Here is a 16,109-nt window from a genome sequence, read left to right as displayed (position 1 = left end):
GGCATGGCGTAACTAAACGATAACAAAGACTCATCTGCTAATAAAAATCCTTTGAAGTAATCTGCCAAAACCTCAGCTCCGAGAGCATTATTATTTGAAGAAATATGTTTACGCACTCCTAGTTCCCTCACATTATTCCAAAATGTTTTAGAGTCCTTGCAGAGCACTAAGTTTTTTGCAGTAGTTTGAAGATATTCAGCCTTTTTTGAGGAACAAAGCTGTTTATATTCCTTATTAAAATCTAAGTACTGAAACGAATTATTTTTTCACGTAGCTTTACGCAGTCTTTGTCAAACAATATTTATGCAGCGTTAAACTTTTTGTTATTACAGAGTGCGAATGGTGCTGGCATCTTGATAATAATACACATTCTGTGACTTGGTCGGCTACTCCCGTAGATTGTAGTGATAAAAGGATACCACAGTGTGTATTCAACCGAGATTGATAAAGAAGCACCTTGCTGTCAACCCACTTCAACTTGCACATATTGTTTGTGATAGAGAAGACTTTTGTGTTGAAAAATCGTTTTAAATGTTTTGTCCCTTCCCTAAAGCTGCAACTTCTCACGAATAAAGTGCATTCTATAAAAAAAACATAAGTTTTATTTTTTTAAGAGAAACTATTATTATTTTTAAACAATTAATCTCGTCGAATTCAAATCAACCCAACTCAACCTGGTCGATTTTAAATCACTCGATGATCGAAAATATCGAAACGTAGTTCATGGAAATTCACTTCGTTTTGAAGTGAATTTCAGAACTCTCATTTAAATTTTTAAATCGATTTTAATTACATTTCGAGTAAAAGTGCAATTTACAACCATAGGTGATAAATTTAATGAATTTCGTTTCAATAAACAACCTTTTTCTCAAAGTTACTGAAACGACAGCCCTGATGATGTCTGATGCTGCACACAATATTTCATCACGCAATGGACACAAAAATGTATGCATACTTTTCGGATCATTTCATAAAATATTTTCGTACTATGTGTATATTTTAATTTTATTTGGAATTTTGCTCACATGTTAATCTGACTAAGCTAAAAATTCTAACAAACATATTATATAAACATATAAATTGGCTTTAAACCACTTTAAAAAAGCTTGCCTTATAAATTTTACTCAAATACGGTTTAGACTTCACCTGATTCGATACTTTTCAAAAATTTTTTAGATTTATGAAAAAAAAACTTGAATCTTCTTTAAACCTAGAATAAATGTGTTATGATTTTTTGTAAGAACATTTTTGCCGAGCATTTTTTCAGAATTGCCTCGTTTTATATTCACATTTTATTGGCCCACAGAAAATTATTAGAGGTGGGACAGACTTTAAAATGTATACTTTTGGTTTAACTAACGAAACTCGTTAATTCTTTGAAAATTGTAAGTAGCAATTATTACAAAACTAACTTTAAGTACTATAAACGTCATTGCTAAACTTAGATTTTATTAGAACAGTACCAACGGAAGAAAGGATTTCAGAGGACAAAATTTCAAATATGGGGTTTGGGCAAAAATTAGTACATACAATTAAATCAGATTTTGTGTTTGAAAGGATACTTTTAAAAAATGGCTTTAAAGTACATTTGTTTCCCAAATTTTACTTTCTCTAGGAATAAATTGCCTACAAACAAAAAATATTCAAATTAGATTTTGAATATACAGGCATTTTAAAAACAAGCAAACTGTTTTTGAAGATAAGCACATAACATTTTAGCTAGGAACTTTCTTCCTTTTGTCCTCATAAGAGTTAAAAATTCTATCAAAATAATTTGGAGTCATTTTCGAAAAACTAAGGAAGTGGAAAACAGATGGACTTAACTACAAATTACTAAATAGTTTCATAGTGGAAAGTGGATTAAACATATTAACAAACAGTGATAAGGAACATGGTAGCAGACAGATTTCAATAAAAAAGATTTTAGTGTTGTTTGCTCAAAAGCCTAAAATGTTAAAACACTTATCACATTGTTTTTAAGAATAATCATTAAAATTCTTTGCATTTATTTTTCAAAATATCGGAAGAATGCTTAAAACTAAAAAAATTATTTCATGATCTATTTAAATTGAAGATTAGGAAAATAAGCGGTATTTAAATCTAATATTACTGTTTTGTATGTTTTTTAATTTCTGTATGTATTTAAATTAATGTTCCTCTCGTTTTCAAAACATTGAATCACAACATAGGTATTTTAATTCTTAAAAGCTTGAAAAAAGTGTTGAAATAAAATTTGTGTCAAATAAAGAAAGTCTTTTTTAATAGTTTTACTATGTGTCGCTAGAAAATGATTTAAAAACAAATTCCAAAAACTGAAGAAAATCCCTTCAGCGGCTGTGTGTCGAAGTACAAACAGAATCCTGCACTACTCTTTAGCAAGTCTTAATTTTTAGATTGATAGAAATGTTGAGTTGGCTTTATTTACAACTTGTACATTTTCAAAACATGATTTAAATAACTAAGGGTATTGCAAAAAACTAAGATTCGTTCCAAGAATACTCACCTTATTCTTAATAGCTTCCCAAGTTAAGTAAAAAATATTTCCAAAAATTTCAATAAAAACTCGTTATGTCCCTTAAAAAAATAATATACATTTTTATTACTATCTCTATAGAGGTCCTAAAACTAACAGGTAAATATAACTTATTATGTGTAAAAATAAACGAGATAAAATGTTTTCAAAATGAACATTAAAATACAATAATACGTTGCGTATATTTATCATCTATGAATTTTCTTAAATATTAAAAAATGTAAGGCACATTAAAATAATGGAATATCATTCTTTTACAAAACAAATACTTAGGTATCATTTTTTTCTTCTACGCTTTTTAAAGTTCTTAAAACAAACTTAGATAAACATAAAATTTACTTATTCTATATAATATTTCACTATATTGCAATATATTCAAGAGTTTTTAATTTTTTAATTTTATTCAGGAAGCTTTGGTTTTTTTGAGTCCACATCAATATCAGAACCAGCTTCGGAATTCGAAAGTGCAGAGTCCATGGACGTTATTGTTACATTTACATTTTTATCACTTTTGCTGTTTTTATCTAACAATGGCTTGATGCCCGTTTGGGCTTCTTCGTCTTGCGGCTGCTGTTGACTGTTTGTAACCACAAAACTGTTGTTGTTTATGTCTTCGATGGCTTTGCGCAACTCAGCTAATCCGACAACTCCGACCAGTCGTCCGATTTTCGTCACATACGCATGATTAATGCCCACCATTGAGAATAACGAATGAACCTTGATGATGGATGTGCGTTCGACTAACTGGAATGGTGATGGATCAATCTGAACGTTGCTGCCTTCGAGATTAATGGGCTTGGACATTTCCTCGTATTCCCATTGTTTTTGATCTTCGGGTGACATATCGATGACACGTTCGCGGGGCAGTTGGACCTTCTTTAATATGCCAGGCGTGCTAGGTGGATGTTGAATGTGTTGAATTTCGTTGGAACTTACGCCGGGAGTGATTGGATTGCTGTCGCCTGGATGTGGAGCGACGTCCTGGAGGGTGGTGGATTTTTTGAAGATTGCTTCGAACGCTGAACGGATGCGATACTCGGACCCGGTGATTGTCGTATAGGGCGTTATCGTTGGACTGTGCGATGATATCGGAGCACATTGCTTCAAGTTAAAGGAGTTCGTCTTCTTCAGAATGGACTTGCGAGGTTGGTTGAAGAAGGAATTTCCAAAAAGATCTGTGTGTCGTTTCTTTGAATCCATGCGGGACATATTTTCGTTGGAAGTTTGTTCGAGTGAAAGTATATCGGGTGCTGGAAGTACCTCGAATCTCGATGTCCTTCGGATCCTGTTTTCGGCTTCGATTTCTTTGAGTTTCTGTTCTCGAGCTCGTTGCTCTGCTTCTTTATGCCACTTCTGAGCCATTTCCATACGTTTCTCACGTCCGATATTCTTCTCGATCATTTTCAGCAGCTCAGACCTCTGAACGGACCCCAGAAGGATCATGCTCTCCGGACTATCGACCAGGGGAAGACTGCGCAGTCCACGATTTTGATAGAGCACTTCCTTCAACTTCTGATAGGTTATCTCTGGCCAAATGAATTGAACATTCCGCACCATGAAGTCCTCCACATAAATGCTGTACATTCTTGAGCTTGAGGGCAGGAGATCTGGCAGATATGGCAATCTTTTGATCAGGATTATGCTATCGTACATAGACGGTTGAAGTAGGGCTGCTATGGCATTGGCTATAAGTGCGGCTATCATCACTGGGACGACGTGAGTGACTTGTCCGGTCATTTCAAAGACTATCACACCAACAGATACTGTGTGGGTAACCGCCCCTGAGAAGGCAGCTGCCCCTACCACTGCGTATCCACCAGGAATAATCGGTGAAACCCTCCCGCCGTAACGCACACCCAACGGAAAGAGCACATGCATCAGCTCTCCGACTATTCTGCCCAAGCCTGCACCAATCTTGAATACTGGAATGAAGGATCCCGATGGCACGGGAATTGTCGATGCGACTATCGAAAATACAAACAAAAATAATACGTAGCACAGCAGATTGATGAACACGTTCGTATGAGGAGTTATCCAATTCTGCACGATGGCTGCCTGCTCCACTGTCAAATCATCTCGGGACCAAGTGAAATTGCTGAAGAGTTCGGTGACCTGTTGGTGAGTACTGAGTTCACCTGCGATATATTGTCCAGTTCCGAGTGGGAAGGATACTGTGGAAACCATCAGTGCGATCAATCCGGGATATAGAAATCGATTCTTCTGAAGAAACCGGCTCATCCTCTTATTCGATCTCATGAAAGTCACATACCATCGATGCAGCCAAACATACCCAGCTCCCAGGAAACCGCACACAACTCCCATCAACGCGTAGACAAATAACTCCTGCGGATCAAAGGGAAACTCCGAAGTGAAATTTGTCAGGAACATGGCTCGCACCGTATCGGCATTCTGGAACCAAACGGCCAAAAGCCTGAATACAGTTGCTCCGCAGACAGCTGCGAAAAACCCCCGCCAGTAGTTACGCACAGCAAAATACGTGGTGGTTACCTCTATGCTGAACAATACTCCTCCAATGGGCGCCGCAAAGCACGATCCAACACCTACAGCACAAGCTGCAGCCAACATTTCTGTGTTTCGTGACTCATTCTCGTAGATCCCCTGGAATGATGTAATTAATTTCGAGAGTAACCTGGCCACGATACTCGCTATATGCACAAATGGACCTTCTTTCCCCAGAGGCATGCCGCTTCCCAAAGTTGCCATCAACCCAACCACTTTGGCTATGAGTGTCTTGAAAGTGAGGTATTCCTTGAGTGCAACTCCTCGGAGGATAGTCTTCATCTCGGGAATTCCTGAGCCTATACTCTGCGGAGCAACCAAATGAACAAATCCCGCCGAGAATAATATCAAACACACTGACAGCGATACCCAGGCGAAATACTGAATCACAGGTTGCGATGTGGAAAGATCACGATACAGCCAAATGCGAGCGTTTGTACACATATTGATGCCGTTGTCCATTATGTAGGACAGCAGGGCCATTATCACACCCAACATGGCCAAGAAGACCCAATCTTCGCCAAATCGCGCTAATGTGTGTCGCCATATCCAAGAGGCCACCTTAAAGGCACGTCCTTGATGCTCTCCCAAACGTTCTTTGTCTCGCAGTTTGTCCTCTTCCTTGCGACGTTTTTCGAGAATTTTAAGTTTACGTGCTTCGTCTTTGGCATATTCTCCCAAATCCTTGGTGTAACGACCATACATGAGAGTGTGTGTGTAGCCGAGTTCATCATCCGCATCACCGGATGACTGAATTCTGCCTATGAAGGGATCCACCTTGTTCGGTTGGCCCATTCGCGCACTCGGCACCGCCAGGAGGGAGTCCTTTTTGATCATTTTCCTTTGCGGACTCGAGATCTGTCGGCCATTCATCTTGAATTTTTCTGTATGGAAAAAATATTTAAATTAAAAAAAATAAGTTCCGAAAAACTAATTTATATCAAGCACAAACACGTAAGATTTGAATTTTTTAAAAAGCGTAGTCATTATTTTGTTACACACAACAACAAAAATTTGAAAACCTAAAATGCTGGATTTAACGTTTTCTCCTGCAGAAATACAAAATTTAAAAACTTCTCTTCTTTTTATACGGAATTTTTGAACTTGAAATACCGAACTACAATTTTGTTCAAGGACTTTGATCTTTAACGAATACCCATTAATCTTCGCCACTAATTTATTTGAAGGACATAACTCACAACTCAAAAAAATAAACGCTTTTCGTAAGAATCAACTCAACCCTACTTTCGTGTTACCAAAAAAGATGGGAACCCCCAAATTAAAAAAAAATCTGCCAATATTTTAAAACTGCTCAACTTCAAGTCATTGACCATAAATACAAATAAGATTTAAAGATTTTAGAAGTGGGGTCAACACGTGTCAATTAAATATTTAAGTATTTGCTTTATTGTAATTTAAATGACTTAAAAAAAAGAATCTTTTATTTTTAGTCTGAGACAGGTAATTATTTCCAAAAATAAACAAATTACATCAGATACCTTAAGCAGTGAGCAGAAATAATAAATGAGAAGTTTTTAGTTAAAAAAATTTAAGAAAAAACGAAGACTTAACGATACGAGTTAAAGAGACATTTCCAAGTATTATTGAATTATTTTCGAAAGTTGACTAGAGCGTGAATAAATTCATAATTCTACTTTTCTAAATTCAATCCTTGTTAACTTTTTCGAAGTTTTTTTTCAATTACTTGCTTAGTTTTTTAAAACATAATTTTTTGAAAGTTTTTGTCTCTTTACGCCTCAATTTTTAAGCTACTGAATATGAAGCCAAACTTTTACGAGACTTTATGTTATACGGTTTTTACAAAGTAACATAACAGAATTTCACCATGTTTGTCAAATTAAATAGCAGTAAATATTTGAACGATATAATGAAAAGAATTTGAAGCAATATTAAATATGAATGGACCCACTGTACGATAAATGATGGTCATGAAGTTTTTATTAGGGGTGTGACAATTAGCACTTTAAAAATAAACTGCACGCGTAAGCAAACTTTTTACGTGCTAAACTACATAAATATACAAACAAAATATTACGAAAAAACTTGTCTTATGCTGAGATTTTGGATAAAAGTTACCATCATTCAAATTTTTCAATTTTGTAATGTATTTTTAAAAGTTTTTATTTAAAGCAAAAATTACCAAATGTCAAGGACGTCATTCGCCGTAATGTAAATTAATTCTCTTTAAAACCAGTGGATTGAGGTTCTAGATTCATGAAACGTTGGAAATGTCAAAATCATCAATTTTTTCATAATCGTACCGATTTCAGTTTGAAGTTAAAAAAACCATTGACTTATTCTTTTTTTTATTGTTAATAAATTAGCTTGGTGAATCAACCTTTACAATTCTGCTTTGGAATTTATAAGATGAAACATTTGAGCACGAAAGAAATTTTTTTATATGAAACTTTTAATTTGAGAAGAAGTCCAAAATTAAGTCAGAATGAAAGGTTTAAATTCGTTTATATTTGACTTCAATTATTGTAAATAATCGTCAATTCCATACTATTTATTTTCGTATGTGGAATGAATTTTGAAAACAATTAAAACTGAAACATTAATGTAAAATGTCTTTTGAAACTCAATTTGACTTCAAATAATATTTAAAGGTCATTAAAAGAAGATTTTGTATACGTTTTGTAGAATGTGCAGACTAATAAAAAGAGTATAAGAAATGTCTACATTGATTCAGTTGAATCATTTTTGATTCATAAAACGTTTTTAAGCAAAACAGAAAAAATATACATAATGTATACTTATTTCAACAATTAGAAACTAATTTAGAAACGATTTGATTTCACGCTGTATTGAAAACAAAACTAGGATTAAAATCAGTTCTTATTTTTTAAGACCAGTACAAATTTTCCAAATAGGGTAATCCAAAGGAAACAGTAGAAAGATATTGTTTTCCGTTATGGCATTTTTGTATGTTATCAGATATAAGCTCTGCTTGAGCAAAAAACATATGTGGAAAACATCTGTTTTGCATCACATTTGTATTTTGAGTTATGTCACAAGAGTCAATATTTGTTTATTTTTTAAGTTGTTATAAAATTTTTTGTTTTATACAATGATTGTTTAACTTTGCACCATCTAAATAATATTTACACTGGAAACACGTAACTATTAAAAAATACGAAGCAGTTCGATGGCATTCGATACACAAACATATTTTCTAATTTTGTCAATTTATAAATAAAATAGTACTTTAAAATAACATTAAAACAAATAGTTTTGAAAAAAATTCTATGTAATATAACATTTCTCTGACTTTTCCAATAAGAGGTTTCATTTTGAACAGCGCGCTATTTAGTAGTTTGATACTTTTGAAGATGTCATCGTTTGACATTTTCGGAGTAAAAACTACACCATTACTAAAAATAGAACAACAAACGCTTTGAGAATGCATACGAATATTTGAAATTAGCTAAAAAAGGGAGCTATGGCCCACACAATCAACCACGGAACAGTCGCAATTTTACAAGAAAAGTTGAAATTTTGCTAAAAAGAGTTCTTGATAATTGATTGATAGACTTTATTCTGTGACACAACATCAATGATAATATAATTCCTACACTCCGCAATAAATTTAAGACCCTAAAGATGATGGATTGAAGAGAAGCTATTGAGGAAATACTGCCACAAACGTCTCAATTGGTTACACAAAAATTTCATAAAATTATAAGGAACTGCAACTGCATACCGTTTTCTTAATCATGGATAAATCTCCTTTGATTTTTCTAAACAAATATTTTTGATAATTTGTCTTTTGTTTCAATGCATAAATATGAAAACACATTCATTTTGAGCAGGAGTTTAAAAAAATAAAGAAAATTACATAATTTTTTAACACTAGCACCGAAGTCAACTTTTATTACACATTTAAAATGTTTGCTGTTTTCATGTTTTTTAAACAATTTGACAAGGTTTCTTTTATAAAATGCAGATTTTAAATAATGGAGGGACTAATAAGACCTAAGTCTAAAAGTTTGAAAATGTTTCTTATTTATTTAAGTTTAGAAACCGATTTAAAACAAATGCAAAACGTTTCACATATTTAAAACACATAGATTCTGTTTTGAAAGCTGTATTGGACTTAAACTTAGTAAGAATTTCACTAAACTCAACTTCTTTTTCACTGCAAGTACCAAACTATTAAAAAAAGAAATTATAGCTTTTACGGTTTTTATAATTTTTTAAAGTTTTGAACAACCTTACGGGATGACACTTGTTATTTACTTTATTCAATTTTACTATTGAAGTTCTTTCAGGAAACGGTTTATTAATAAGCTCGAAAGTTTTTAGAAATTAAATTTTCGTAGAAAATCAGACATTTCTTTTCTTCACCTTCACTTCCACAAAATCTCTTTTAAATGCACTGAAAACTTCTTTAACATCACGAAAGTCGAGTTTAGCATTCTGTGAATTCTAGATAATCCCTGTCATTGAAAATGGGTTTATTTTGTTTGTTTCAAAACCGGCAGCAGATTTTTAAGACAGAAGGCTATATTCATTGAGGAAAAACCATACAAAACAGCTTTCATCGGGTTAACAAGTGGTTCACACTGATTATAAATATGGTTGAACAAAAAGTCACAAGAAAGTCATGTAAATATTGTAATATTTATATGAATAGTTATTAAAAAACATAGTATCACTGTTGTAATATGAATTATGTAAATTCAGATCTTCAAAACTGGAATTTCAACTTGAATTTTTTTCTATTGGAAAACACTAGATTTCTAAAAGATAAAGATAGTTTATCTAACTTATAAACAAATAGTGACTAACAATTTTTAAGCACATTTGATTTAATTAAAACTAAAAACATTACGTGTTTGTGCGGATTTTGAAAATAAAAAAAATAAAACAATAATATTAAAAAAATATTTTTAAATTTACAATTACTCAAAGGTGCGATAAGATCTGCGTCGACCGGTGATCACAGTGTCCGATAGAACTCGCCAAATACGAGTATATGTCGTGCCGCCACCACTGCTTCGGTTTTAGTAAATAGTTTATACAAAATGAAAAAACTAGGAAAAACGCTCCTCTTCGAAAAATGTATATACTTTAAAAGTCTAAATGTATGTTTGTGGGTATAATCAAGAACCGCTCTTAAGGTCGTTCGCGGGATAGTCGTATATATTTTATGTTGTTGTTGTTTCAGTAGTTGCCGCACCGCACCGGTAGGTATACTGGCTCTACTTACAGCAGTGATACCGTTTTGACGTCGTCGTAGTCGTTCGTCGTGATTCCAGATTGATGTATACCCGCTTACTGAGAAGCAAGTGCCACTTTTTTTCTGATATCACATATTATTCGAGCGCGGCGAAATGCTAATCACTAACACACACCGCAAATAATATAATGATTAGTTATAATATGATGATGTATGCGCGAAGCGCAAACCGTATTTATTTTTATTAATATAAGAGAGATCGCGACGATCGGCTGTGGCGGCTATGGCTACGGTACGGATACGGCTACAGCTACAGCTACATCTACCGAGACCGAGAACGAAAGACCTCTAAGCTATAATATTATAAGATACACTCGTACTTTCTGGTCGTCTTATAGTATGTACTAAGTATTTTCACAGAATTTACTTAAGTGCGCTAAATTGTGTCAAAACGACTGACTCTCACTAAACAAACTGTCAGTGGGAGCAACAAAAAAAAAAAACAAATACAAAAAAAAAAACACACTAACCACACGACGAACTTCAGGCTGGCGACAGGCAGACAGTCAGTGAGCTCAGTTAGTTCAGTCAGTTATGATATTACAACGACTTTTCAAGATTAAAAATTCGTGTTTCTCTGGTTGGTTGGAGTGTGTTGTTGGGGTTTTCTTCACCAGGGGGGTTTGTTGGGGGTTAATCAGGCTGTAAGACACAACTCCACCCCTTTGTTGTCACTCTCACTGCTCGCTGCTCCACACACTCACTGCACACTGTGTTTTGATTACGTACTTATAAAAGTTACGATTTTTTCGATATTGTAAAATCAAACATCTGTCTCGCGAAGCTTTGTTGATTTAATTTATTTTTTTTTTCATGAAACCTTGATTCTAACACTTTTGAAAAAAAAAGTCTTAAGGTTTTTGATTATTGATTGGAAATTTTACTATACACACATCATTTTTGATTCACCATATTACCGCATATTAAATTCGCAGTTGTTGAGGTTAGGATTGCGCAATTAAACAAATAACACACAACAAAAAAAAAGAAGAAAGAACAAAAATATGAAATTAATAACAATTTAGAGGCATTCACGCTCGACTAACAATCTACTATATTTATGAATTATGATTACTCTTGATTAGCGCCATCTTTGAATCGTTCGGATTTAAGAGATGAGTGTAGGAATAGCAAGAAGTCACGTTGATCTTGTTAAACATCATTTTTGGCAAATTTTTCTTTTTATTGTTTTATTTTTTTTTTGTTTAACGTTGATTTATATCACACACATCAGGAAGATACAAACAATTTATAAAAATAAAAAACTTTCACTTAGATTAAATATATTCTATTCCTCGAAGTCAAGAATAATAATATTAAAAAAAATATATTTTTAAGCACCAAACACTGGTGTCGTCGTCTAGTTGTGTTCTTTTCATAAGAAAAAGAAGGAAATATGCCAAACGTTTTCCTCAAAACAAAAACGAATTCAATAGGTACATTTGTATATTATATCTATATATTTAATCCAATTTAATATTCGTTTCTTTTTCATTTTCTTCAATAATTTATGTATTTTATTTCTCTTGCATTTCTCTTTTGAAAATGCATACTAATAGACTCTATGCAGTTTTGAGCGCAAAAACAAAACTACTGCCTATACCTATAAACCTATAGATACAAAAGTATCTTTCTTTATTTTGCCAACAACAAGTTGTGTGTAGACAAATCTGTTACACACTTGCTTGTAATAATAATAATAATAAATTCTATAAGGAAGAATATATCAACAAGAATTAAGCAAAGCAAAAAGGCAGAAAAAAGCAAAGCAAGGCAAAGCAAAGTATCATAAAGGAAACATACAAAAAACCAGCTGATATTATACTAAACTTAGTGAAAGAGACTTTGACTTTGCTTTACTTTTTGTTGATGTTGTTTTTGCTTTTATTGAAGGCATATTCCTATATCTATATCTATCTTAATGCAAAATTGTATCTGTAAGGTTGTTTTGAATGTATACAGCTCAAAGTATTATGAGTTTTGACGTTTATATTTCATTAACTCGCCATAATACCTTCTAATGTTATTCCTACACCGCGTATATATCTCTACATAGGTACATTTGTTGTGTTATTATTATTATTTTTTTTATTTATGCAATGAGTAAAGGTATTTGTTTAAAAAAAAAAGATAATACAAGACCCCATTATAATAATCAGCATCTTGTTTTTGTGATGAAAGAAAACAACTTAGCGAGTGGTGATGCTAAAATTGATGACGATTGTTTTGAGAGTGATGACTGTGACTGAAGAATTTATGAGCAAATGTATCTTATGAGTGTATAAAAGATATTTACATATCTACACCACATTCTTTTGATAAAGAAGAAGAAGAAAACAACATACAGTGTTTTTTTTTGAAGTAGAAGAAGATGATAATATGAATATGAATATTAATCTGAGCATGGTAATTGATTAAAACAATAACAAATGAAAACGGAAATTGCAATAAAGACTAGTAGAGATTTTGTATTTTTTAAATTATTGTACTTTTGTCTTTCATTGTGTGCACTAGCTCAAAAGCTGATAACTGGATGCTGTGATTGTTGTTGTTTCTTGTTATTTGTTGATATAGCATGTACCAAGTCAACAAACAACAACAATATCAATGTTTTTGAGATTTTGAAGCAGTTGTTTTCTTTGAGTTTTTATATTTCTTAAAAACAAGTACTTACATATTTGTTTTGGGTTGAAAATATTCAGTCAAATGTTTTTTTTAACATTCGGTAAAATTTGATAAAAAAACGAATTGACAGCTTTTTTACAAAAATAAAAACCTTAAAAAGAACATTACTAAAAGTTGGTAAAAATTGATTTCCTACTCAAATATATTTTCAAAAATTTGAGGTTATGGCTTCAGTTATCAGATAAATTTGTGTCGTGAGAAATATTGTTATTTTGAGAAACAGTAGAAGATATTGACTTCACATTTTTTTCATTCATCAAAATTGTATTTGTTTATATTACAAATAAAAACTTTTAAGAAATGCTATTGAGATTAGTATCGGTTTTGAACTAAAAACCTTGTTAGCAAAAATAGATTTTAAAATCAAACTAATTCATTATATGCAAAATATTGTTGGTAATCTTAAAATTTTTAAGAATAATTTAAGTCACAACTTTTTGAAAAAAACAAGAAAACCTACAAATTTTTAAGCAAGACAAATCGACAGACGAGATGGGAAGTTATCAGTGTGAGTCGCATCCTAGCCTCTTTTGTTTAGAAGGTTTTTCAAAGTACTACGAATGTTACAGGAATACGAATTATTTAAAAAAAGCTGAAGGTGTTTCGTAATACCACAGAAAAGTTCCATGTTTTATAATGAAAATAATCATAAGAAAAGACCCTTTTAAATGTCTTTTTAAATCATTGGATATTTGACATTAACATCTGTTTCCTTTTTTGATACCTTGACAGGAAGTCAGTCAGTGTATTTCCAAAGTTAGTACCTCAGAGAAACTTGAACCGAATAACAAGTTTGATCGGTAAAAAATAGTATTTTTCGACGAGATGGCAAAGTGATTACAGAACAAATTGCAGTATCTGAGGCTGGGAAAACCAACAAGTACATTCACAGAAAGTGACAATGTGAAAGTGTGGAGTGGTTGCATCATTGTACTATTTTTTCGAATATGAGGCCGGAAAGAATGTTTTGGTTAACAGCGATCATTTACAGTCTTATCCAACTTATTTTACTAAAATTGAAAGTCATAATTCACCCGATATATAATTTACAAAGGTTTACGCACTATGCCACAAACGATCATATGATCACGAAATTCTCAGCCGTATTGGCGATGTAGAGTAGATCTACCGCCTGATAGCTGCGAATTGGCTCTTTTGGACTATTTTTTGGTTAGAAAACGTGAGCGTTGGATGTGATGTCAACAATCGGGAAACTATATTGAAAAGGAGCTAATTTGGACATAATTATAATAGAGATAGGATGAAAAAGTAAAAGTTAAAGGTGAGCAAAGAAGTTCTGGTAATTTTGGCCGTATGTCATCTTTCTATCTGGCCCCTGCAGCTTTAACTACTGAGTCGATGAAGTTCAAACTTGGAAAATATTGATGTTAGATGATTTGTGTTGTTTTTTATTCCAAAAATATACAAAAATAGAAAATTTGAATTTTCTGTAAAAAACGGCTACACGATTTTTATGAAATAGTTTTTTTTTGTTTTTATAATAAGAGCATACTTAAGGGGGTATTCTGGTCTAGAGACATGAATTTTATGTAATTTTTGAAGTGCTGTAGAAAAAAGCAAGCTACAATTTTACCATCAATTTTTTTATACATTATTTATTCACATTAGAAGCATACAAAAAAAATAAAAAAGTAAAAAAAAAATAAAAATTCCGTTAGTTATCAGCTGATAGAGTAGTGCGTCTCAAAAATTTGGTGCGTGACCATACCCACGATTTTAACTCTCCTAGAAATCTGAAATCAAAAACTAAAAAAGATTATTAATCTACAATAATGTCGCAATGTCTGGAACTACGGAAAAGTTACAAACATTTTTTTTTACAAAATGGCGGCTGTCTAAAGAAAAATACAAAAAATTTACCATTTTTTTGAACATTCTTCGATTTGTTAAAAATAGTAAAAATAAAAATTTGGGGATGGCCGTAGTTCTGGACGTAGACAAGTCCCTAAAGAAGACTTTCTTAAAATTTCAAGTAAATCGGTTCGGCAGAACCTGAGAAATCGTGGGTATCAGATTCAAAAAGACAGTTCTGAGAAAAACGCGTTTAAAGTACCCCATTATGTCTTTTGTTCTATTAGTTGCAGCCCAACCGATTTGGATGGCTGCTCAGCAAAATACTTATTTCTCCGAAAATAATTTGAATTTGGGAAAATCCTCTAGTAGACATATTCTTAAATAGTTAAACTATGAAAATATGAAAAGAAAAAAAAATCGATTTTTTTTAATTTCTAGACCAGAATACCCCCTTAAGGGAATATTACTACCCTTATTATTTAAAGACACAGTGAGAGCACTAGGAAGAGCAGAGACAGGTTGAAAGAATGCGTCGATGCACATTGGTTTTGAATTCCTGATTATTGAAATGGCTGTGAAAAACAGAGTGTGGGAAGACATTCCACATTCGCGTAGTACGGCTAAAGAACTAATCTCTGTACTTGACAGTTCAACCGAAGTTGGGCTCGAGGTTATATTGTTGAGCATTCCTAGAAGCGCGAGTATTACGGTTGAGCTGTTTTAGGGGAGGAATGCAACTGACTATATTTCTCTAGAGCATAAATTATTAAAATAACGGTAAAAGAGGGTGAGACAAGAAACATTTTGACGATGTTTAAGCGACGTAAATGATAATATGATGGTGTTATCACCAATTAGTTTAAATGCTCTATGTTCAATGCTATCCAAGAGGCTTTGAACGTATATAAGTTTTGTACATAACAGTCAGATCAGAGGGGGGGGGGGAACATCTGGCTGCATTTTTGACGACATAGCCTATTTGATCATTCCACAAAAGGTGGTTCCACACATACCGAGAATATCGAGATGTTCAGTCTCCTTGATGCAAGTGCCATCCATGGATATGGGGGATGTATCTCGCTTTAACGATACAACACAGCGTTGTGTTTTGAAGCATTAAATATCACGCGGTTTTTTAATGAACAGTTTCACATTCGAAGAAGAGGGATGTCAGTCTTAAAACGAATATGAAAAGCTGAGAGTACGATCTTTACCGAAACAATGTATTGGAAAAGAAGTTGCAGACAGGAGATCATTAATAAAAATGAGAAAGAGTGCTGGATATAGAACAGA

The 16,109-nt window shown here is 32.9% G+C and overlaps 2 protein-coding genes across 4 annotated transcripts in view; both read right to left on the bottom strand.

Moving 5' to 3' along the window:
• The window catches only part of LOC129949388 (actin-binding LIM protein 1-like), a 302,819-nt gene that overhangs the window by 277,398 nt on the left and 9,312 nt on the right, over positions 1-16,109 (bottom strand). The window lies entirely within an intron of this gene.
• On the bottom strand, positions 2,838-11,695 carry LOC129949384 (chloride channel protein 2). 3 transcript variants are annotated; one of them, XM_056060815.1, is made up of 2 exons: positions 10,787-11,695; positions 2,838-5,937 (listed from the first exon to the last, which is right to left on the bottom strand). In XM_056060815.1, the coding sequence occupies exon 2, from the start codon at positions 5,924-5,926 to the stop codon at positions 2,933-2,935; it is 2,994 nt and encodes a 997-aa protein (XP_055916790.1). In that variant the 5' UTR covers positions 5,927-5,937; positions 10,787-11,695; the 3' UTR covers positions 2,838-2,932. The 3 variants fall into 3 exon arrangements, with proteins under 3 accessions (XP_055916790.1, XP_055916788.1, XP_055916789.1); XM_056060813.1 differs by lacking the exon at positions 10,787-11,695 and adding an exon at positions 9,977-10,749; XM_056060814.1 differs by lacking the exon at positions 10,787-11,695 and adding an exon at positions 9,983-10,749.

This window comes from Eupeodes corollae, chromosome 3 (assembly GCF_945859685.1).
Source record: "Eupeodes corollae chromosome 3, idEupCoro1.1, whole genome shotgun sequence".
Classification (NCBI taxonomy): Eukaryota; Metazoa; Arthropoda; class Insecta; order Diptera; family Syrphidae; genus Eupeodes; species Eupeodes corollae.
Note: the sequence above shows the minus strand (reverse complement) of the source record. Positions and strands in the feature narration are given on the sequence as shown.